The sequence below is a fragment of the Zea mays genome, chromosome 5 (assembly GCF_902167145.1).
Source record: "Zea mays cultivar B73 chromosome 5, Zm-B73-REFERENCE-NAM-5.0, whole genome shotgun sequence".
NCBI classification, from domain to species: Eukaryota; Viridiplantae; Streptophyta; class Magnoliopsida; order Poales; family Poaceae; genus Zea; species Zea mays.
This window is the reverse complement of record NC_050100.1, coordinates 133,895,395-133,917,825: the sequence shown is the minus strand read 5'-3', so window position 1 is coordinate 133,917,825 and position 22,431 is coordinate 133,895,395. Positions and strand designations below refer to the sequence as shown.

Here is a 22,431-nt window from a genome sequence, read left to right as displayed (position 1 = left end):
AAAGTCAGAGTGTACTTGTTCATCCGCTATCCTGCTCTCACACGCAGTCCAGCCTCTTCCTCTCTCTACTTTTTCTCATGCGCATGTGACAGTTGTCTGAGGCCGTGCAAATTTGTCTCCTATTGCTTGGCTGTAGTCGGTTTTTAAAATTAATTAGTCTCTAATTAAGTCTTGGATCACATGAACGATTTTTCGTTTCCGTGCGTATGATAAGGAAAATACATAATACAATTTTTTGTTAAATAATATGACCAATGAGTAATTTGTATAAAAAATGAAAATGTATTGTAAGAAGTATTTTATTTCGCAACAAATGCAATTAATTTTTCTATAAGTGACACGTAAAAACAATGTGCATTATGAAATCCGGTACACTATAGATACAAGGTTTAAAATAGCGGGCTATGCAAAATAGCGGGATCATTTTTTCGAGGCTACAAAGCTATTGCGCGGCTATAGCGCAGATATAGCAAATAGCGAACTTATAGAAAAGCATAAAAATATCCGTGATTTATGCAAAAACTATATTGAAGTCAAGATATTTAATTAAGACTAATATGTTTTCAAGGCTCTAGGAGACTAGAGACAGTACACAATACATGATTCATGGAATTCAAGTATTTGGCACTTCAATAACATAGTTAGCCACTATTAGATAGTTGCACAACATGATAATTAATAGGTTTACTTAGTTCTAAATACTAGAGTAGTGAATTTACCATTTCGCTAACATGATAGCAACACAATACCAAAAAACTTACTAGTGCAATCTATTGATCAAGTATAGACTCATCTGAATAAGAAGAATGAATATCATGTGCATAATCTTATTATGTATAAAGCAAGTTTAGGTTGTTATGTATCAAGCAAGTTTAGATTTATCTTCATTACAATAATTAATATCATTGAGCATCCTCATCCTTCTTCATTACATTCATTATTTTTTGGCCCACCATGAAAAATAGAAATAGCGTGGCTATTTGGTGCTAAAGCTATGACATTTAGTGGAGCTAAATCGGGCTATAGCGGTTGCAGCTGAAATAGCGTCTGAAAATAAAATATCGTAACTTTAGGTCCTCCAAAAGGTTATAGTTGGGCTATAGCGCCGCTATAGCCCACTATTTTAAACCCTGTATAGATATAAGAGGACCGAATTTAGGGGACATTGCTGGAGATGAAGAAAATATAGATGATAGAATCTTTTAGAGCGTGCTATATATGACAGAGAATATTTCTTTAGGGATAGAATTTAGGAGACGTTGTTAGAGATAGCGTGATGGAAAAGATATTATGGCTGGACAGGAACCAAGCAGACTTCTTTGATGTAAATTGGTGGGTCCATTCTTGTGTATGAGCAATTGAGCATAAGGCAAGCTATTTTTGCTGTACCGTTGAAAAGAGCTGTATTATAGATGGACAGCAAAGTATCTACGCCAGGCAGCATGCTGAATGCCTGCTCTTTTAGCTGCATATCGTAGACAGGTCCTACGGAGAGGTGTTTCTGAGTCTGGTGGATGGGCTCTAAATCAGTCTAGATCGATCTCACTAATTCTAGCGTTACTGATGTATGATACGGTTTCAATCTACTGTCAACATTTTCATCACTACTTGTTTAACGGATCTATTATTTTTTTCTTATCGTCATGGCTTAGCAAGACTACAGAAAAATGTTGAACCTACTGGGAAGAAAAAAAAAAGAGGTCCATACGACCACCATGGTTTGCTGCTTTCAACTGAAGGCTAAGCAGTGAGTACGTACATTCCACTGGATGCTATTTACCAGCCTACAATTAAGCTAAATAGATGAGTAGAAAAGTAGCATTGTAGCCATCAACCTTTGTTGAGACCACTTGTCAGCTCAATGTCTCCATTAGCACCATCCTTGTTCCCAACAAAACTACATCCATTTCCCTGCTCGCTAACACCCGATGTTATGGTGTCGTTGACAGGAAGAGAACAGCTGAAAAGCCTGTCATTTGCCTTCGATACCTGCAGACCCAACAAGCAACGTTGGGACATATGAAAAGAAAAAAAAAAGAATCTGAATTAAAAAAAATGCACTCAAACCCTGGCCTCAGCTAGCTTACTTCTTTGTTCCAGTTAGTGTACAAGGTGATGCAAAGAAGCAGGATCATCTGCACTGCTACTCCGCACAAGATCCCAAACCAAAGACCCTGTTCAGTTCAAACAGGGGATCTCTTTTAGAATGTTTTGAAATAAATCAACTTATTCCAAATGAGAGGTTCATGAGAAGCCGTAAGCACCATTCCACCGAGGTGACGAACGAAGGCGAAAACGGACGCTACAGGGATGCCGACAATGTAGAATGCCGCAACGTTGATAAAGGCGCCCATCTTTTGTCGGCCACAGCCCCTGACAACACCTGCTCATCAAGTATGGAGGACATGTAAATTTCAAACGCCACGACTCATAGAAACTCATAATATGCTGTGTTTTACTTGTGCATAATGAATGCAATTTACTAACAGAAAAAAATAATCTATGTTTTTTTCGTTTGCCATGTTTTAGTTTAAAAATAAATTAACGAACGGATAAATATTCGAGTACGGAAAACTCCGGTACCTGATAGGACGCACTGGAGGCAGTCAAACAGGGTGGAGGCGGCGAGGATCGGCATCAACCTAGAGGTGTACAAGGCGACTTGCTTGTCGTTGGCGTAGGCGTAGCCGAGCAGGCTGCGCGCCAGCACCATGACAAGGCCTTCCGAGACGCCCAGGGAGAAGGCCAGGAGCATGACCACCCGAGTCGCCAGGCGGGCCTCGCGTGGCCGTCCTGCACCAAGCTCGTTGGAGACGCGTATGCTGCGCAGAGATCGTTATTATACAACAGAAAGATGTATGGTGAGCATTGTCAACGTCATCAAGATCTGTGTGGCTAACACTTACTAACCTTGCTGCAGCACCGAGCCCCATTGGGAACATGAATGCGAAGACGTAAGTGTTGAAGCTGCAAGAATCATAGAACATTATTAAGCATAGGAATTTTCAGAGATATATAGAGCTAGGCTTTCACGGCACACCCACCAGATCGACATGACGGCGGTCTCAAGCTTGGGGTTAGGGAGAAGGCCGGAAAGCAGAACCAGGAGCTCGAAGGACCACCACTCCATGCTGCGCCCCAGCATCGTCTTCCTCAAGTCATATATACTACAAATACAATAACACTATGGGAATAATGGGATAATCAATGGACGCTCACCAGACCATGGCAGCCGAAGGCACGGCGAGCTTCAAGAAGACGAGAATGCCGCGGAACGCCTCGCGCGAGAACCCCGCCCAGGTGTCCTTGCAGGACGGCGAGAGCCGGATGTAGAGCGCCAGGGCGGACAGGTTGGCGAGGTTGGAGACGGCGTTGGCCAGCGCGGCGCCGTCGGCGCCCAGGCCCAGCCTGCGCACCAGCAGCCAGCAGACGGCCACGTGCAGCGCGACGGTGGCGCCGGAGCTGAGCATCACCGGCACCACCACGTTCTGCGGCTGCAGGAACCGGACGTGGCACTGCAGCTGCCCGAACAGGAACAGCGCCGGGATCAGGCACCGGATGTAGCTGCCGGCGCCCGCCGCGATCTCCCGGTCCTGCCTGAACCACACCAGGATGTCGCCGGTGTAGGCCCACACGAGCGCCACGGGGACGCTCGCCGCGCCGACCACCAGCATCGCCCGCTGCTTGTGCACGCCCAGCAGCTGGTGCCGCGCCGCGCCGAACGCCTGCCCGCACAGCGTGTCCAGGCTGCTCGCCATGCCTGTCTGGTCTTGCCACAGCGAACGGTGCTCAGTGCATGTCTAGCTAATCGAGCCGTTCTAGGAGATTAGTCGCAAGATTTGCCTCTCTGCCTACACACCAGCAGGCTGAAGCCGGTGACGCTGGCGAACGAGGTGGCCAGGGACGCGCTGGCGAGAGGCAGCTCGCCGAGCCGCCCCACGAACATGATGGAGATCGTCTGGATCACCTTCTGCAGGAGGAACCCCGCGGCGAGCGGCGCGGCGAGGCGCACCTGCTTCTTCATCTCGGCCCACACCTCGCCTCGTGCAGGTGCAGCCACTTGGTGTCGGTTCTCCATGGTCGAGCGAGCTGCTGTCCTCGCGCTCTGGTTCAGTCAGTGTGCGTTGGGTTGGGTTGGGTGTTGGTGACGATGGAAATGGAGGACAAAGAGCAGGAGTCAAAAGAGGCTTTCGATTCCTCTCTTGGAAGTTGGAAGTCAAATCTGCCGCCAGACACAAAAGGGATCATCGTTGACTTGTGGACGAAAATTTGGATGGCTTGTCAGTTGTCACATCGTCGCGTGTCAGCAGCATCGGTTTTAAAGGTGAGGAGTAGGCGCGGAAACGCTGATGTATAGGTGTCATTATTGTCGCACCCGCACCTAGTACCGGCCTACCAGGTTTCTTAACACAGAAGTTGCGAACAGAACAAACATGATAATTAGTAGCTTCGTGACGTGCTCACAAAACCAAACCCCTGCCCTGCCTACTCTCTTAGCTGTCGTCATTATAGAAATATCAGCCGGCGGTACCCAGTTGACATCCACAAATTGTAGTAGATCCCAGCAGGCAGCAGACCAACATCTCTATCATTAAACGTTGATTTTTTTTCTTCTTAATCCAAATTCATATCCATGGAATCTACAGTGGTAGGAGTGTTTTCTTTGGCCGTCACCGTGACGTCTAGGTTTCGTTCTCCTTCCAAAGGGACATTACCAGCAAGCTTGTGGTGTTGGATACTTGATTTCAATCTCTAAAGATGTTGAAAATCAAAGCAACATATTTTAGGAATGTAGACCTTCGTCCTAAGATCAACACGTGGAGGAGGAAGGTCTTCGGATAGAAATATAAACGAAAGTGATGCGTAGAGAAATGACAAGACAATAGAGTATAAAAACTCATCTTCTTTGCCTTAAGCGACACAAAACAATGGCCCTCAAAAAAGGTATCTTATGCAAGACACTGTTCATCATTTTATATTAGAATATGAACCGCCTTTGTACAGAATTACAATAATGTCCATCAAGGTTTTACATACACTATCTACAAATGATATTAGGACAATTCCGTATTTTCTCTGTTCGATAAGCGACGCCAACGCGAGCGGCTCCTGCTAGTGGTGTTTTGTTCGGGGTTTCCAAGAAACATGGATTCATCCTTGTCGTTGGTTTATGAAAATGACTCATCAGATCCATGGAAAAAATATTACGGAAAATAAATGTCACGCATGCAAAAAAGAAATTTAAGTTGAAAACTTTATTCAAACAAAAGAAATTGCATGCAAGGCTCTTTTTTAACTACTACTTCTTCCATCCAAAAATATAATTCAAAAATCTCGGTGATACTTATCTACTACTACACATTGTGCAAGGGTAGCAAGTAGACTTAGGGAGAGATGTAGTAGATGTTTTTTCTATCATAGATGTAGATATAAACACACATGTGATGTAGCGGTAACTACTGCTCTTCTTAGGGGGTCTCAGGTTCGAATCTCCTTGAGACCATGTGTGTTTTTTAATTTTAGCTAGACATAGACTATACGAGAAAATGGGAATGTGCTTTACGGGAAGAAGGGAAATAGGAAAAACAGAACAAAGAACTGATGGCAGAACATAGGAATAGACTTACGGGGAGGAGAGAATAGGAAAGACAGAACAAGAACTGAGAATGACAGAACAAACCCTTGTAATCTTAATAACTAGTAGAGATATCTAATCTTACCATTCCACCGTCATCGTAGGTACCACAATGATATAAATTAAGATAACTGCGCTAGTGATATCAAATATAAATTAAAGAGAGCACAGATATCATAGAGTTCCCTACTTTACCGGAGAAAATAAACTTCATCAGAGGTACCACAATGATATGAAGTTTTTGCTTATTCTGAAACCTGTAAACGCAGCCAAACAGCTGATAACCATCCAAGACTGGCAAAAGAATCAAAGATAACTGCGCTAGTGATAAATACAGGTGTGAATGAGAAAACCTGAATCCATATGCCAAAAACATCCCAATCACAGCCCAGATGTGGGCAACAAATTTATACAAACGCCCTCTCAAAGGCTCCTCTCGAAAAAACCAAAGATCCTCTCCTCCATGTAGATCCGATCACCAAGGCGTCGTGGCATGTGCCTCTCGTCAGGGAAAAGGAGGATTTCATAGGGCTTGCCCTCTGCCATTAGCGAGTTGATGAGCCTTGCCGTGTGCCTGAAATGCACGTTCTCGTCAATCATCCCATGGATGAGGAGCAGCTTCCCTTTCAGGTTCTTGGCGTGGTACATTATTGACCCGTACTCGTAAGCATCCGGATGCTCCGCGGGCAGACCCAAGTACTTCTCTGTGTAAAAGGTGTCGTAACCATCCCATGCTGTTACCGGAGCACCAGACACCGCACAACAGAATGTGTCTGGAAACCTTGCGAGGCACATTGCTGAGAGAAATCCTCCGTAGCTCCAGCCATAGATACCAATATGGCCAGGTTTTGCAAGGCCCTTCTTTATTAACCACTCAGCCCCTTCTAATTGATCTTCAGCATCAACACGACCAATGTTGTACTTCAGTTGTCCCTCAAAATGCAGCCCTCGCCTTGCCGATCCTCGATTATCCATCTGCAAGAAAAAGAGTCAGCTATTAGTTACTCATCAAAATTGTTGCCATGAACTCAGCATACACCAAACCAATGCCAGAAGTTATATTATATTGTATATGTACCTCGAGATGAAAGATAAAAGTGACTATACTAGGGCATACCCGGTGCCGGAGGCTCCCACATGAGTGGGATCTGAGAAACAGATATGTGACTTAGAACTGCAAGGCAAGCATTTTTTGGAGGGTGGGCAGAAGGGTGATGTGGAAATTCTCTCTCATGAATTAAAATATTATCATGCCAGTAGAACATTAGATATACAGTCAAAAAAAGTTACGGAAATTATACTAATTGAGGCCATGGCATTTATCAACACCTCAATAACTGACAATTTGCTTTGGAAGGTCACCTGGCTCAACAACTCTCTAAAGTAATCTGTCATGTGGGGTCACCAATACCAGCGTCGGCCACGCGGCCAGCAGCAGATCAGAGCGCAGGAATAGCTGGTAGTTGCTAGTAAATAGGAGATTTGTTTAGAAGATAAGCTCACGGCCAGCAACAGATCAGAGCTGGCCGCTGCTAGCAAATAGGAATAAGTTGTTAGGAAGTTGTTTAGATAAGTATAGAGAATAAATAGGGGTTGGTTACGCCGGCCTAGCTATATATAAAGCAGGTGGCTGTTTCAATAGGGCAAGCAAGAATTTCCTATCTCCTTTTCTCCTATTGTTCCTCTCCAATCTCACCTCCTTCACAATTGGGTTACCGGACAAAATCCCCGGCGCCTTTGCTGACCGCGACTACGAGCTCCGTAGTCGGGGCCCTGCTGTCTTGGGCATTGGAGCCCTTGACAACCTGGTATCGCGATCCAGTCGATCCTCTGACCCACATCCGCCTAGCCCACACGCCACACCAACTACCATGGCCGCGCCATCAACAGCAGACCTCGCAGCCCTCATCACCAAGTTGACTGCAACCGTCGAGACGCTGCAGGCCAAGTTCGACGAACTGGAACAACGCCCCACCGACACATCCGCGTCCGGCTTCCGCGCCACGCATGGAGCCGACCACCACAGCAACCGTCCACCACGTTTCCAGAAGATAGACTTCCCCAAGTTCGACGGAAAGTCCGACCCCCTGGCGTTCATCAACCGGTGTCAATCATACTTCCAGCAACGGATCGCGGCCGAAGAGCAGGTATGGATGGCCTCCTATAATCTGGAGGGTGGCGCCAAGATATGGTTTATGCAGATCCAGAGCGAAGAAGGCACGCCGTCATGGAGACGCTTCGTCGAACAGATCAACACACGCTTCAGGCCACCTTTGCGCGCCAACCCACTCGGTGAACTCGTAGCGTGCAAACGCACGGGGGCAATCGCAGATTACCAGGAGCGGTTCGAGGCCCTCCTTCCCCGCGCCGGCATGCTCACGGAGCTCCAAAAGGTGCAACTTTTCACCGCCGGGCTGCAGCCCCCCCCCAGCCTCGACGTCGAGATCCACAACCCACAATCAAACGCCGTCACCATGAGCCTCGCCCGCAAGCTGGAACTCCGTGATCAGTGCGCGGCGGCCCTCGCTTCACAACCTCGACATCTACAACAACAAGGGCTTCTACAACACCTCCACCACGCCTGGCGCTGCCGGCTCCCCACCCGCCAGCTGCAGGCCAGCAGGCTCCGGCGACCGTGGAGGGGCGCCAGGTCCGGCGACTGTCCCAGGCCGAGATGGAGGAACGACGCCGTTTGGGGCTGTGCTTCAACTGCAACGAGAAGTTCGGGCGCGGCCACAACCGTGTCTGCCAGCGCATCTTCCTCATCGACCTGGCGCCGGCAGACGACGAGACGGACACGAGCGTGGAGGCTCCGACCGACGACGAACCACAAATCTCGGTGCACGCGATCACCGGCATCTGCACCAGGGAAACGATGCAAATGCGCATCAAGCTGGGCGGCATCTCCCTCCTCGACTCCGGCTCTACCCACAACTTCATCGCCGATGAAGCCGCCAGCCGCACCACGTTTCCGCGTCACCAAGGCGGCAACCTCCACGTCACGGTGGCCAACGGCGACCGAGTGCCATGCCCGGGCGTGTACTACGGCGTCCCGTTCTTCATCAACAACGAGGCATGCTCCGCTGATTTCTTCATCCTGCCCCTCGCCGGCTACGACGTGGTGCTCGGCACCTAGTGGCTCGCCTTGTTGGGTCCCATCCTATGGGACTTTGGCGCCTTGACCATGTCTTTCTGGCACAGCGACCATCAGGTGTGCTAGCGCGGGCAGGCAGGACCGTCCAGTCCAGCACTGCGTGCATGCACGGGCGACGATCTCATGCAGGCCCTCCTGGACGCATTCGCGGCAGTCTTCACCGAGCCCAAGGGCATGCCACCGCCCCGCTCCCGCGACCACGCCATCACCCTGCTTCCGGGATCAGCGCCAGTGGTCGTACGGCCCTACCACTATTAGTGGCGCACAAGGACAAGCTGGAGCGTCAGTGCGCCACCATTGCTCGACCAAGACATCATTCGACGGAGCTCCTCGGCGTTCTCCTCCGGTACTGCTCGTGCTGAAGGCCGATGGCACATGGCGTTTCTGCGTCGACTATCGCGCCCTAAACGCGATCACGGTGAAGGACGCATACCCGATCCCGGTGGTCGACGAACTGCTCAACGAGCTCCACGGCGGCCAGTTTCTTCTCCAAACTGGACCACCGATCCGGCTACCATCAAGTCCGGATGCGCACCGACGACATCGCCAAGACGGCATTCCGCACACATGACAGCCTCTATGAGTTCCTGGTCATGCCGTTCAGGCTCTACAATGCCCCGGCGACATTTCAGGCACTCATGAACGACATCCTGCGACCGTTCCTGCGCCGGTTCGTCCTCGTATTCTTCGACGACATCCTCATCTATAGCAGAACATGGATCGATCATCTGCGACATGTGCACGCCGTCCTCGACATCCTCCACCACCACCACCACCTCTTTGTCAAGCGCTCCAAGTGCGAGTTCGGCGTCATCTCCATCTCCTACCTCAGGCATGTCATCTATGTGGCACGCGTCGCCATGGATCCGGCCAAAGCCCAAGCCGTCGCCGAGTGGCCGATCCCTCGTTCCCCACGAGCGGTGCGCGACTTCCTCGGCCTAGCTGGCTACTACCGCAAGTTCGTCAAGACATTTGGGGCCATCGCCACACCCCTCACCGCTCTTCTCCGCAAGGAGGGGTTCACCTGGTCCGCCTAGGCTGAGGAGGTGTTCACGGCACTCAAGAAAGCCATCACTACAGCACCGGTGCTCGCACTGCCCAACTTCGGCCAGCCCTTCATCGTGGAGTGCGACGCCTCGACACACGGCTTCGGCGTCGTGCTCCTCCAAGACCAGCACCCGGTGGCATTCTTCAGTCGGCCCGTTGCTCCTCGACATCGCTCCTTGGCGGCATATGAGCACGAGCTTATTGGCGTAGTCCTCGTCGTGCTCCACTGGCGGTCGTACCTTTGGGGACGCCGCTTCCTGGAACTGATGCGCCTCATCGGAGCCAAGATGCACATGACCACGACTTTTCATCCGCAATTCGACGGCCAAACGGAGGCCGCCAATAAAGTCATCACCATGTACTTGCGCTGCTTCACAGGGGATTGACCTCGACAGTGGTTGTGCTGGCTTCCCTGGGCCGAGTACATCTACAACACCGCCTACCAGTCGGCGCTCCGCGACACTCCGTTCCGGGTGATTTATGGCCGAGATCCACCCTCCATCCGCTCGTATGAGCCCGGCGAAACGAGGGTGGCGGCAGTCGCCAAACACATGGCGGAACGTGACGAGTTCCTGGCGAAGTATGTCACCGCCTGGAGCAGGCCCAGGCCGTCTACAAGCGCTTCTACGACAACCATCACCGAGACGTCCGCTATGCGGTGGGCGATTGGGTGTGGCTTCGTCTGCGCCACCATGCTGCCTCTTCAATACACGTGCCCACGTCAGGGAAGCTCAAGCCACGGTTCTACGGACCGTACCGCATCACCGCCATCATTAACGACGTCGCCTACCGCCTGGAGCTTCCACCCCGCGCCCGCCTCCACGACGTATTCCACGTCGGACTCTTGAAGAAATTCGTGGGCACGTCGCCGGCCAACCCACCGGCCCTACCGCAGATCCACAATGGTGTTGTTGTTCTAGAACCGGATCACGTTCTACGCTCCCGCTTGGCCCGGGGTGTCTGCCAGCTTCTGGTTCACTGGAAAGGAGAGCCCGCCGCATCAGCCACGTGGGAAGACGCCGACACTTTTATCGAGCGCTACCACAGCTTCCAGCTCGAGGACGAGCTGCTCATCGAGGGAGGGAGAGATGTCATGTGGGGTCACCACTACCAGCGTCGGCCACGCGGCCAGCAACAGATCAGGGCGCAGGAATAGCTGGTAGTTGCTAGTAGCTAGAAAATAGGAGATTTATTTAGAAGATAAGCTCACGACCATCAACAGATCAAAGTTGGCCGCTGCTAGCAAATAGGGATAAGTTGTTAGGAAGTTTAGATAAGTATAGAGAATAAATAGGGGTTGGTTACGCCAGCCTGGCTATATATAAAGCAGGTGGCTGTTTCAATAGGGCAAGCAAGAATTTCCTATCTCCTTTCTCCTATTGTTCCTCTCCAATCTCACCTCCTTCACAATTGGGTTACCGGGCAAAATCCCCGGTGCCTTTGCTGACCGCGACTACAAGCTCCGTAGTCGGGGCCCTGCTGTCTTGGGCATTGGAGCCCTTGACATAATCTATTGCCATGTTGTCCTCATAGGTGAACTTATAAATTAACATAAAAGAAATGCATGATCTCCAAAAGAAAATTTATGCCCAACTACCAAAAGAAGCAAGAATATAACATTTTACCTTCCAAACTAATATACCCTTGCTCCGTAGATATTGAGCTCTCATGTCAACTGTACACATCCATGAATCACTAACAAGCTGGACACTGGGGCCACCATAAACATTAACCAGTGTTTTGTAGGGAGGTGGCCCATATTTTCTCTCGTCAGGAAGGTAGAGAGCGCCATATAAATTGGTCCCATCCTTCGCTGTAATTTCAACTATCTCTGGAGACAACTGCTGGAACTTTTTAAGTGGCGGAATAGTCAGTGGCTGCTCAAACAGGGGTATAATTACACTTCCATCAAGCAAAGAGCACAGCAAGATCACAGGTGGAGATTTTGCTGTGTCATACACATCAATAAACTTCAGCAACTGATGGTCGAGAATTACTGAATGCCGGCCAGTTCCACGAGTCAGCCTTTTAGGGGTTTGCAAGGGAAGGCTCCAATCTGGAAAGAGATTGGTGTGGTAGAGATTTGTCTCCAATGGTCCATCCAATGTTCCAGTGAAATATATAAGTCCATTACTCTCATTGATACCAGCAATGTGCTCAACCATCCAATCACCTTGTGTGAGAGGTCCTAAGCATGCTCCATCATTGCCATGAACATATAAATGCCTGAATCCTGTTTTTTCACTGGCCCAAATAAAGCCACCTGGATGTTTATTATTCACTCCTTTGTCTAGTGGAGTGAAGCAATCATGCAATGTGATCCATACATCATGCTGCTCTTCTAGTAAGACTTCTCTTTCACCTGTACTAATATCAAACTTAAGTAATTTAAGTTTCGTATGTGACCTGTTGAGAACTTGAACAGCAAGAGCACTATTATGCATCCAGTTGACTCTAGCTAAATATTCTTCATCACTATGGGGACCATTTGGATCTCCACAAAGGAGATCCATCCAAGTTACTTCCCCTCCATGGGAATGAACAACACCAAGCCGCACTTTAACGTTAGCAGCTCCTGCAAAAGGGTACGCATGGTCTTCTTGAGCATCTGGACCAACAGAACTTTTGCCCTGATGCATAATTCTATACAGTGGAATCTCTGTTGAATCCACTTCAGTAAATGCAAGGTGCTTGCTGTCAGGAGACCACCAAAATCCCACCTTCCTTTCCATCTCTTCCTAAAATGAGATAAATGCAAATATTAGATACCAGCCAACACAATTTTGAAACAAAAGCTGATGGATCATCATTGGCACCTGTGCAATATACTCAGCAAGCCCGTGGACCTGAAAAGATTGAAAAAACAAGGTGTCAACTTCTAAAGCAGCAAGAAGAATAACATATAACATGAACTTTTATATACCACTGACAACTAAAATAAACAAGTCATCTGTTGTTTTAGAAGTTATACGAATGAACTAGTATAACAACACACATGTTGCATAGGATAGGTATGTTTAATAAAGAAAATACATTATTGTGGAAGAATGATGCAGGAATATTTAGCAGCTTATATCATATACAATAACTTATTTATTCATTACATACGTGGTTACAAGGAAACTCCTAAAACCGTAGAATACCCTCAAAGGCTGTTGCTTCCTTGTAAAATCTAAGTTTATCTAAGCACTGCAAGACACAAGTCACAAACACACACACACACACACACACACACACACACACACACACACACACACAGGTCTCTCGGGTTCCAGATTCCAGATTAAGCTTCAACAGGATCAAGTAGACCTGTGATAGTCAGCACAAGTACCACAGCTTGGTGGATGGTTTAATTACAAAATACTACCTAGAGATTGACATAATGCATTTATGCATGTTACGATAAATATCAAAATAAAATTACAGTTTGAGGCAGTCACATTGAACATGCTAAGAAAGCACTCTGATGCTTCTAATTAGTCAACACAATATGCTATTTTGCAAAATGCTGGCCAACACTAGATAATTTTTAATAGCATTGTTCTATCATGATATTGTAAGCAGTTACCTTCCTATTTTCTCTTGCACCGTAAGTTAATTGCCTAGTTTCTCCATTGGAAAACCCCATCGTATGCAGTTCGTCATCCCTAACGTATGCAATCATGCTCCCATTTGGAGATAGAAATGGGTCAATTATCGGAGATGTGGGAGAACTTCGTAGTTTCAGCACTGGTTCAGAGCCAGATAAATCCTGGAAGTAAACCTGTTGATGTAGAAAGTACAGTCAAATATTACTCTGACAAAATAGCATATATACCTTATTTTCAGAAATAGCTAACACAGAATCAGTATCATAACATCCTGGAAATAAGCACATTAACACTAAACTATCCACAGATGAAAAAAACACATATTCCAAATTTGGTTTTCCTAAAATCAGAAAAAAATAGTTAATAGTATCAGCAGACAGCAGTTGCCACATATAACTATTAAGGAAATTACTGCATAAAAACTCAATTAATAACAACATGGGTGCTCAAGAAAGGTTAACCAAAGAAAGTGAATGTGGTTGTCGTCATAAACTATAATTCAATATTTACCTTGTAACAGTGTAGACATGTCTTAACTCAAAATGTGCTGAGCACTTTAAATTCCAATTGAAACTTAAGTCTACAATGGCATATAGATTTTTTCGACGTGTTAAGATTTTGTGCTACAGTATGCCTGCTAAACTTCATTTTCTGAAAACATGGGAATATATGGTACATGCTCCAATTTGTTAAATCTGCTCAGCGAAACCAACAGCAAGCTTCTGTTAAATCCACAGAGGAAAAAGAGAGAGGTCAACCAATCAAAGTGTGATTTTTTATGAAAGTTCAGCGATCATCTTGAAAAGCATCTTGCCACATTATCCCCCCTCGATTAAACTAGTGAAGTATAAGTAATTTCAACCAGCTCAATGCAACGGATATTCAAAAACATTTTTCTATTGCACACAACGAAAACGCAATCAATTAGTCTAGTGCAAACACATTGCAATCGATCAAGAAGACTTGTTCCAGTAAATTGAGACGAAGGAGAATTTTATTTTAGTTACCCCGGATGGGAGCGGCACGACAATGCCGGCGCGTGAGGATTCACCAGAATGGCGAGAGCGCCACTCGTAGCGGGTGACCCCGAGGCCGCGCTCCCGTGCGCGCTCGCGCCGCAGACGCTCCTCGGCGGAGAGGTTCCCCTCCTCGAGCCCGCCACCGTCGGGGGGCCCGAAGAGCAACTCCTGGCAACGCCGCGCGGTATCGAAGGTGAACACCTTACGGTGAAGCGTGCCGTCGGGGCTGTATAGGTAGGCGACCCGGCGGTCGTCGGGGCTGAAGCTGAGAACCGCCGGCGCCCCGTATCCCGGCAGCGGGTGCTGCACGATCTCCTCGACCGTCATGCCAAAGAAGTCGGCGCCCGCCGCCGCGGCATCCACACCCCCGCCGCTGTCACCGGCCGCAACGGCATCCGCGAGCGGCATCTTGGTCCTGGGTTCCAGGCGCGGCTTCTTGAGGTTGTGGTGATCCGAGCTCTCCGCCCCCGCCGCGTCAACCGATCGCATCGACCGCAAGGCCGCCGCCGTGAGGCCCCCTCCTCCTTCTTGGGGCCTATCCCTCGCCGCGGAACCCAAAAAGCCGGGATCTTTCCGGCGGCGGGGGGAAGGGAAGAGATCGGAAGCCGGGACTCTGGGATGAGACGGTGTGTTCTTGGGGGTTTGGCTGTTGACTGTTCCAAGGAGGATTTGGAAGTTTGTTCAGATTATTTTTGGTAGGATAGGGCTAGGCCGTTTTTCTTATTTCTCCTCTCTAGTTTTTGTTGCCGTTGCGCCTTGGCTGCTTGCCTGCTTGACTCGGTTCGTCTGCGTCCCCATCTTATCTATCCACACCCTGCCAGTTTTACAAAAAAATCATAACTAGTTTAAGATCTCGTTTTTAACCAAATTTAGAGGGTGTTTGTTACTAAATCTTAATCTTTATCATATTAAATATTTAAATAATAACTACTTATATTAAATATACTCTAGTTATAAAACTAATCTGTACTAACTATTAAAGGGCCTGTTTGGTTCAGCTTTTTTCTGACCAGCTTTTCTAAAAATCTGGTTGTGGAGAGAATCTGGCTGTGAGAAGAATCTGAGTATCATTACGATTACGTGTGGAGGAAGATAAAGTTGGTTATAAGGCTCAGGATCTAGAAAGTGACAGATTCCTACTATTACAACGACTAAACCGATTATGTGTTTATGTTGATTTTGGATGGTTTCTGCCCCAACGAATTTTATAGAAGCTAACCGAAAAGCTCAGCGTTTGGCAGTCCGCAACAGCTTTTGGTGGCCAGAAGCTGCCAGAAGCCGAAACAAACAAGGTCAAAGAGTTATTGTAGACCGCCCCCGCTCCTCTCAACGCCCCGCGCTACCGCACGCCTGCCAGCCCCCGCAAAACTCGCCACAACCGAACGCCCCCACGCCCGCCGCCGCCGCGAATCTCGCCCGCACGCCCGCCATCGCGAAACCCTCCGATACCGCACCGCTCACACGCCAGCGCCCGCGAATCCCTCCGGTTCCGAACCGCCCGCACGCCACGCAATCCGCTCCTCCCTCCGCCTGAGCTTGCCGTCATCAGTCTGCACCGCGCCGGATCCGTCTGCTCCCCCCTCGAGATGGCAGCCCCAGCTATGCCCGCGTCGAGCCCTCACCCACGGATCCGAGGATCTCCTACCTCTCTACACCGGATCAGCTCCTCCCTCCGCCCGAGATTGTCATCATCAATCCGCTCTGCGCCGGATCCGTCCGCTCCCCCACTCGCGATGGCGCCCGCGTGGAAAATGATCTGCGTGTTTGATTAGAAAATGATCTGCGTGTTTGCAATCAAATTATTCAGTTCTTGCAAGAATGACATGATTTTGTTACTAAATAGTGTTCCTTTTATTCAGAAATGACCAAGACAATGCAAGTGCTTAATGAAGCAAGCTGGCAGGAAACATTTAAAGCTCTTTGGATTTCCACCCTTCGTCTTGTACAACGGGTAAATGGATCTTCCCATGATAATTATGGATTATAGTATTTACATCCATGTGTCTTTCTCACTTGCAAAGTGTTATAACTAGGCTAGAGAACCTCTTGAAGGACCGATTCCTCATCTAGATGCAAGGTTATGCATGTTGTTAGCTCTTATACCATTATCAATTGCTGCGAATCTTCAAGAGGAAAGTGATATGTTTGGAGTTGAAGGGAACAAAATTCTTCCACAAAGACAAGGGCTTATATCATCTCTCCAGAATCTGATCCAATATTCAGGACTTCTTGTACCACCTTCATCAGTGGTGAATGCAGCTAATGTTGCAGCCTCAAAAGCAGCAATATTTAAGGCCAACTATAAGGCTGGGGTTGGCAACACTAGCATGATGGACCAGACTGACTCTTCAATGAAAGCTGGTACTTATAATCTTCTTGTCCTACCAATTAGTTAATACTTATCAGAAAGCAGAGACTATGCTGGGTGGATACACACATAAGTCCTTGGTTTTATCATTTTTAATTTCCTCTTGAGGGGGCGCGGTGCAGTGTTTCACTATCTGTTTCTTGTTGAAGGCATTTCATGGGCCTCCACTAGTAGGAAAGGGCGATGAGCGCGGTGGCAAGAGATACGGGTCGTACAACTATAGATTTGATTTCTCTCTGAAGATTCAGAGTTATATGAGTTATATTAGGCCACAATTTAGTGACCTATATATATATATTTGGAGAAATCCTGCTTCAAAAATATAAACTCGCAATAGGTTCCTTGCATTTTTGTATCGTAGTGCAGATGACAGCTACCTGCAAGCTATATATAGTGCTTATGATAGTTTTAGCATATGCACAACCTCGATTGAAAGTGAACCGAAAAGTCCCATTTTTGTATGAGCCTGATCCAATTTTTCTTCAAATGTATGGACAACATAGAAAAAACTGAAACAACCTATCAGCCAAGAGAACCATTGATACATTATATTAGCTTTCTGTTGCATCGCAACTCCACTAAAAGAATGTCTTGGTGCATTTCTTTGTGTATGAAGCAGGTGGCAATAGCTTATAGGAAATAGAGTAAGGAGAATACCATCTTTAGATTTCCCCAACATAAAAACCGGTTAATTGACATACATCGAAAAACAGACTTCTCAATTCTCATCACCTGAGCAACAACCTGATTACTTTACTTGTTGCATCGCTTCAGTTCTTGATTCTCTACTCCCTGCCGACAAGTGTTGTCGCTATTGCATTTCTTCAGCATGCAGCCTCCGACATAGTACTCGTCAACAATTCTTGTTGCACTATAATACTCTTGTTGCTCCAGCTCCTTCTTTGCTCGTTCTACATCATATAGTTTTTTCAATGGCAGCATCATAGTATCCCTATGATTTAGCAAGTTCGGCAAGAGCATTTTCTTTTATGGTAAGTTCCTTTGAGATCATTTTGAAATCAGCATATAATTGCCTTCCTCTCTCAACAACCTTGTCACAGTCCTATAAGGCATTCATCGTGCTGGAATTCAAACAAAAAAAATAGTTTCTAAGGACATATGATGTTTGTGTTTAATGGAATTATTGGACTGCTCTTTATTTTTGTTGCCTCAGAATGTGTACTTATATGATCAAGCTATCTGCTTCCTGTAGGAAAACGGAGTCAAAAATGAATTTTGCCTTGACCTGCGCAAACAAGATGCAGGAAATGTATCTAATCTCTTGAGACTCCATCTTAAACAGTTGGCAAATATTCCATGTAAGATATTGGTTCATGACTCTGAGTTTATCAGTTCCTCTGTTGGGAATTATCTTATTTCTCTGTTGTTTCACGTTTGTAACTTTTGATTACCTGAGAATTACTATTGGTGTTGATGACAGCAGTTCCAAGATGGGACAAAGAAGAAGAAAGGTGTGAATTTGATGGCTAATTGTTACTTCTGATTTTTGCACCGTACCTACTGCTTAGCTGGATAAATGATTTTTAAGTAAACCCTTGGGTTGTACTTTGAGTTTTCATCCCAAATTTTAATATTGACATAAAACTCCTACTCTGTCACGGTATTAGTAAAACGCTTCATACCAACATTTTACTTCATTTTATTTTGCACTTTGTACAGTATCTCATCAAAATCTTCATTTTGACCCCTCTTTCCCATAGCTATATAGAAAATATGTCTCTAGACAAAGTGTGTCAAGAGGGTTTTGGGACGGCTACTAAGGTTGACTAGGTTGTTTTGCCACCTCGGGGACGGCGCCGGTGGTAGGCCGGTCTCGCGGACGCACGGGGCACCACCGGGCGGCCTAGTGCTGGTCTCCAAGGATCCGGACAACATCCGCGAGATCGCGCTGCGTGAGTACACCGAGCTGGTGATCGACGAGACGGAGGTGTCGGAGGCCACTCCAGCAGAAGGTGTGACACCCCTTGCTCGCTCTTTCTAGGTCCAATCTGATCTGCCTTCTTGAACCTGATGTGTCTATGCTGTCAGGCAATTGGTTGGGCCTGTCTTATTCCATTTTTTAAGATCCATTATAATCAATTCATCAATTTCTCTTTAGTTTCATTAGTAAGCAACCGACACATTAGGTTGTGATCCTTATCTCATAAGTTGAGTATAGCAGCGAGAGAGCGTGAAATTGACCTATGGATGGTCTCACACAATTTTTAGACCTAGCTAACATATGAAAGGTTGTTGTCCTGTGAGTATTAAAGAATATATATGTACACTTTAGTTTAGCACAAGTCAAAGAAGTAAAGGCAGTCTCTCTCTCTCTCTAAGTTGCGTTGCGAATCATGTTCTTCAGAAGACAGTAAAAAGACTTTATGCCTATAGATTCTCAGAATGGTTCTATTAATTATAATGAGGTACTTCCTGTTCATTTTTTTTAAGTTTTGTTGAAACTCAGGATTGGGTGATGTGCCTTTGTTACCATCTTGGGGCTTCAGTTTTACTCTGCAATAATATTTCACATTTTTTTTGTTTTATGTACAATACCCATTGTGTACAGGAGTTCATATTTTTCTATTGATCTTTGAACATTTCATACTATGCATGTGACTGTTCCAGATTGATTTGCTGCTGGTAGGACTTTATAGCGAGGGAAGGGGTAGCTCCAGCAGTCTTGACAGTGACCAGTCTTAGGCAACGAGTTCTTGCTTTCTTTCTTTCTAATTCCCCGTGTAAAGAACTTCCATGGTTCTATGAATTGTACTGCACTGGAGCCTGGAATAGAGTGTTCTTATCTGTTGGGTTGGGTGAATAAGTGAATGTGCATACTTCATTGTCATCTTTGGTGTTACGATAATATTATGACTGTTTTAGTAATTCCTTGATGAATGTGTTTACTTTGCTGTCATCTTTTTGTGATGATTGTGCTATTAATGACACAGAACTGTTTAGCTGTTTATGTGAAGTGTAAACATCCAAATTGCACACCCCAAGATGGATATGCATGTCCAATCTTCTATAGATGAACTCTTGGTAGTAATTCTGACTTGTGTGTACTTTACTATGATGGTATCTATCATTTCATCATCTACCTTAAGTTTTTTACATGGCAGCTAAAATGCAAGTATATACTATATAATATGCAATCATGTTGCCACATCTGCCTATCCTTCAGTAAAAAGAAGTCTGTTTCACTACCTATGTTATATGCTAAATAGAAGTCTATTTCACTGCCAACTTCTATGTTAAGCTGAAATTTATATGCTCAGGCATAAATATCACTTCATATTATACTTCAAACTTTACAGAGATACTCAATATCATTCGTAACGAAGAAACCTTGAATGGTGAAATTGAATCAAATCAACAGAGCAAGCTTATGTTAGCCAACCCAGTTGAGAACTTAACTATCATTGTTGATGCAGATGATGACTTACTTAAAGTTGGTACAGGCATTTGCTCTTCAACACCTAAAATTGTTGAACCCCAGCAACATAATTGTACCTCTGTAACAGAAGATCATCTGATAATCCCTAAAGAAGCTGACAATGTTTGTGGGCAGCATTATCCTATCACTGGTGAGAATCCGAGTCTTCTTTGGCTGGTGTCTACTGTATTTCATATTGATTTAATTGCATGATTGTGCAGAGCAGTAATTAGTTTGGCTTTAAGCAGAAGTGATCTACACTTATATATATTGCAGTTTTGTACACTGTTTATTTACTAAGATATAAGTTTTGTCGTGTTTTCTTACTTGTTACTTGAGGCTTCGAAAACCTTTTTGGTGTGATAAATGGTTTCAGAGAAAATCTACCGTTCACACATGTGGCAAAGAGAGCAATCAAAAGAAGAATGGTGCAGGATGCATTGGACAGTAATGCTTGAGTATGGTACATCAGGGGGCTGTCAGCTACAACCTTGATGGAATACCTCCATCGATCTAAGGGATATTATAGCAGAAATTGATCTTCACCCGGGAATACACGACCTACTGGCACATTTGATCACCATCCATTATAGGAGAATTCTCAACCAAATCTGCTTATTGTAGTTTCTTTGTCGGGGGCTCGGGGCTGTTGATTTTGACCCATGGAAAGAAATCTAGAAGTTTTGGACTGCACCTCCAATGCAAGTTTTTCATTTGGTTAGCTGCTCTAAATCAGTGTTGGACTGCAGTCAGGTTAGCTCACTGGGGACTTGAGCATCATGAGAGTTGTCCATTGTATGATCAAGAAGAGGAGAACATACAACATTTGCTCACCTCCTATGTATTTGGCGGGGGCAGTCTACAGTATCGTCTTGCAAAATGGCTCAATTTTTAGCTGTGGTCCAAACATGCCCTAATTGTTCTCCACTTCTTGCAGCTAATAGCTAACATGTTCTTTTCATTATTTTCCCCCTTCTACTGTCATCTAACTTGCCATGTGTTTCCTTTTCTAAGTACATACTAAAGATACTTATGATCCATGCTGTGCGAACATTGATTGGAGGCTGTAACAAGTGTAGGTTATTCAGATAAATAGGAATTTATTGAGACACATAGTGTGGGGGACAGATATCCCCCGGGTCCACTGGAAGGATAAAAGACCTCACGAAAGGCCCAAGGGCCCAATAAATCATAAGGTCATCCCTTCGTGGGCTTGGGGAGGAACGACCAGTGAAGCAGATTGGCGTAAGGCCGGATCGGTGCGAGCCCAGATGGCCCAATGACTTCGAGCAAGTAATCACAACAGTGACCCGACCTTCCCGCGTTGGAACCCCGTACGACGGAACCAAGCGAGGATGGGTCGGCGGAACTATAGGAAGATAGGCTCAATTGGTTCACTATCATTTAGGCGCATACTGTTATCATATCCGCATGTAATGCCCCACGATCGAATATATAAGGCCTAGGGGGCACCCCTTCAGAACAATCGAACTCACTACTCAGCCATCCACCTCAACTCTCTATGTTTCTCACACTAGAGAACTCCCTTGTAACCAGTCACGTAAAGCATTCTCGCCAGGACGTAGGGTATTACGCATCCCAAAGCGGCCCGAACCTCTAAACCATTGTTTACTATTTCTCATGCACCCGACACGAACCATTGAGCTACAGTCGGTAACACCGTCCTACTCCTAAAAACACCTTGAGGGGCAACCTCGGGTGTGCGGTCGGACCCAAAACACTGATAGCTGGCGCGCCAGGTAGGGGGTGTGTCGCCGATCTAAGCTAGCTCAATGGCCGTCACCTTCCAGCACAATATCATCCTCCGCCCCGAATCCGTGTTCAGCTTCGGAACTATCTCATCTGTAGCGGATGAGGAAGGAACTCTACATCGCATCGTAGATCCGCCAAGGAGGAAGTCTCCTCCAACAACCTCCGAAAATATCGGGGTGAAGCAGGGAAAAGCGCAACCTCCAGCGCTCCGAAAAAAGGTCGCCTCCAGCAAGCCAGGAGCCGAAGGCCCGCTGACCCGGAGAACTCCACTATCTACCTCTCCGACGAAAGAATGGACACAAATTGCAAGTAAGAAAGAAACAAATAAAACCGGGAGGAAGCAAGTTGTTCTTTCTGTGCCTCCACCCTCAAAGGAGAATAGAAAGAAGATCGCCACAACAGCTGCACC

General features: G+C 46.5%; 2 protein-coding genes and 1 long non-coding RNA gene across 6 annotated transcripts; 1 reads left to right on the top strand and 2 right to left on the bottom strand.

The window, feature by feature from the left end:
- Nucleotides 1-1,706: 1,706 nt before the first annotated feature.
- LOC100384035 (uncharacterized) lies at nucleotides 1,707-4,116 on the bottom strand. Its single transcript, NM_001176643.1, is given in 8 exon segments — nucleotides 1,707-1,989; nucleotides 2,088-2,174; nucleotides 2,265-2,383; nucleotides 2,584-2,822; nucleotides 2,911-2,967; nucleotides 3,045-3,131; nucleotides 3,220-3,764; nucleotides 3,860-4,116. Coding segments are annotated over 8 exon segments (1,512 nt in total). The 5' UTR covers nucleotides 4,079-4,116; the 3' UTR covers nucleotides 1,707-1,830.
- Nucleotides 4,117-5,863: 1,747 nt separating this feature from the next.
- LOC100381646 (uncharacterized) lies at nucleotides 5,864-15,161 on the bottom strand. The gene is made up of 5 exons (NM_001361461.1): nucleotides 14,434-15,161; nucleotides 13,405-13,599; nucleotides 12,653-12,682; nucleotides 11,462-12,574; nucleotides 5,864-6,610 (listed from the first exon to the last, which is right to left on the bottom strand). Exons 1-5 carry the CDS (start codon nucleotides 14,932-14,934, stop codon nucleotides 6,059-6,061), a joined length of 2,391 nt encoding a protein of 796 aa, NP_001348390.1. The 5' UTR covers nucleotides 14,935-15,161; the 3' UTR covers nucleotides 5,864-6,058.
- Nucleotides 15,162-15,776: 615 nt separating this feature from the next.
- On the top strand, nucleotides 15,777-21,213 carry LOC103626902 (uncharacterized). 4 transcript variants are annotated; one of them, XR_553248.3, is made up of 7 exons: nucleotides 15,777-16,396; nucleotides 16,479-16,806; nucleotides 18,027-18,132; nucleotides 18,258-18,285; nucleotides 18,535-18,786; nucleotides 20,248-20,400; nucleotides 20,626-21,213. It is a non-coding gene; the product is annotated as an uncharacterized lncRNA (long non-coding RNA). The 4 variants fall into 4 exon arrangements; XR_553247.3 differs by having other exon boundaries at nucleotides 15,782-16,396; nucleotides 18,255-18,285; XR_002262345.2 differs by lacking the exons at nucleotides 18,258-18,285; nucleotides 18,535-18,786 and having other exon boundaries at nucleotides 15,782-16,396.
- The last annotated feature ends 1,218 nt before the right edge of the window (nucleotides 21,214-22,431 follow it).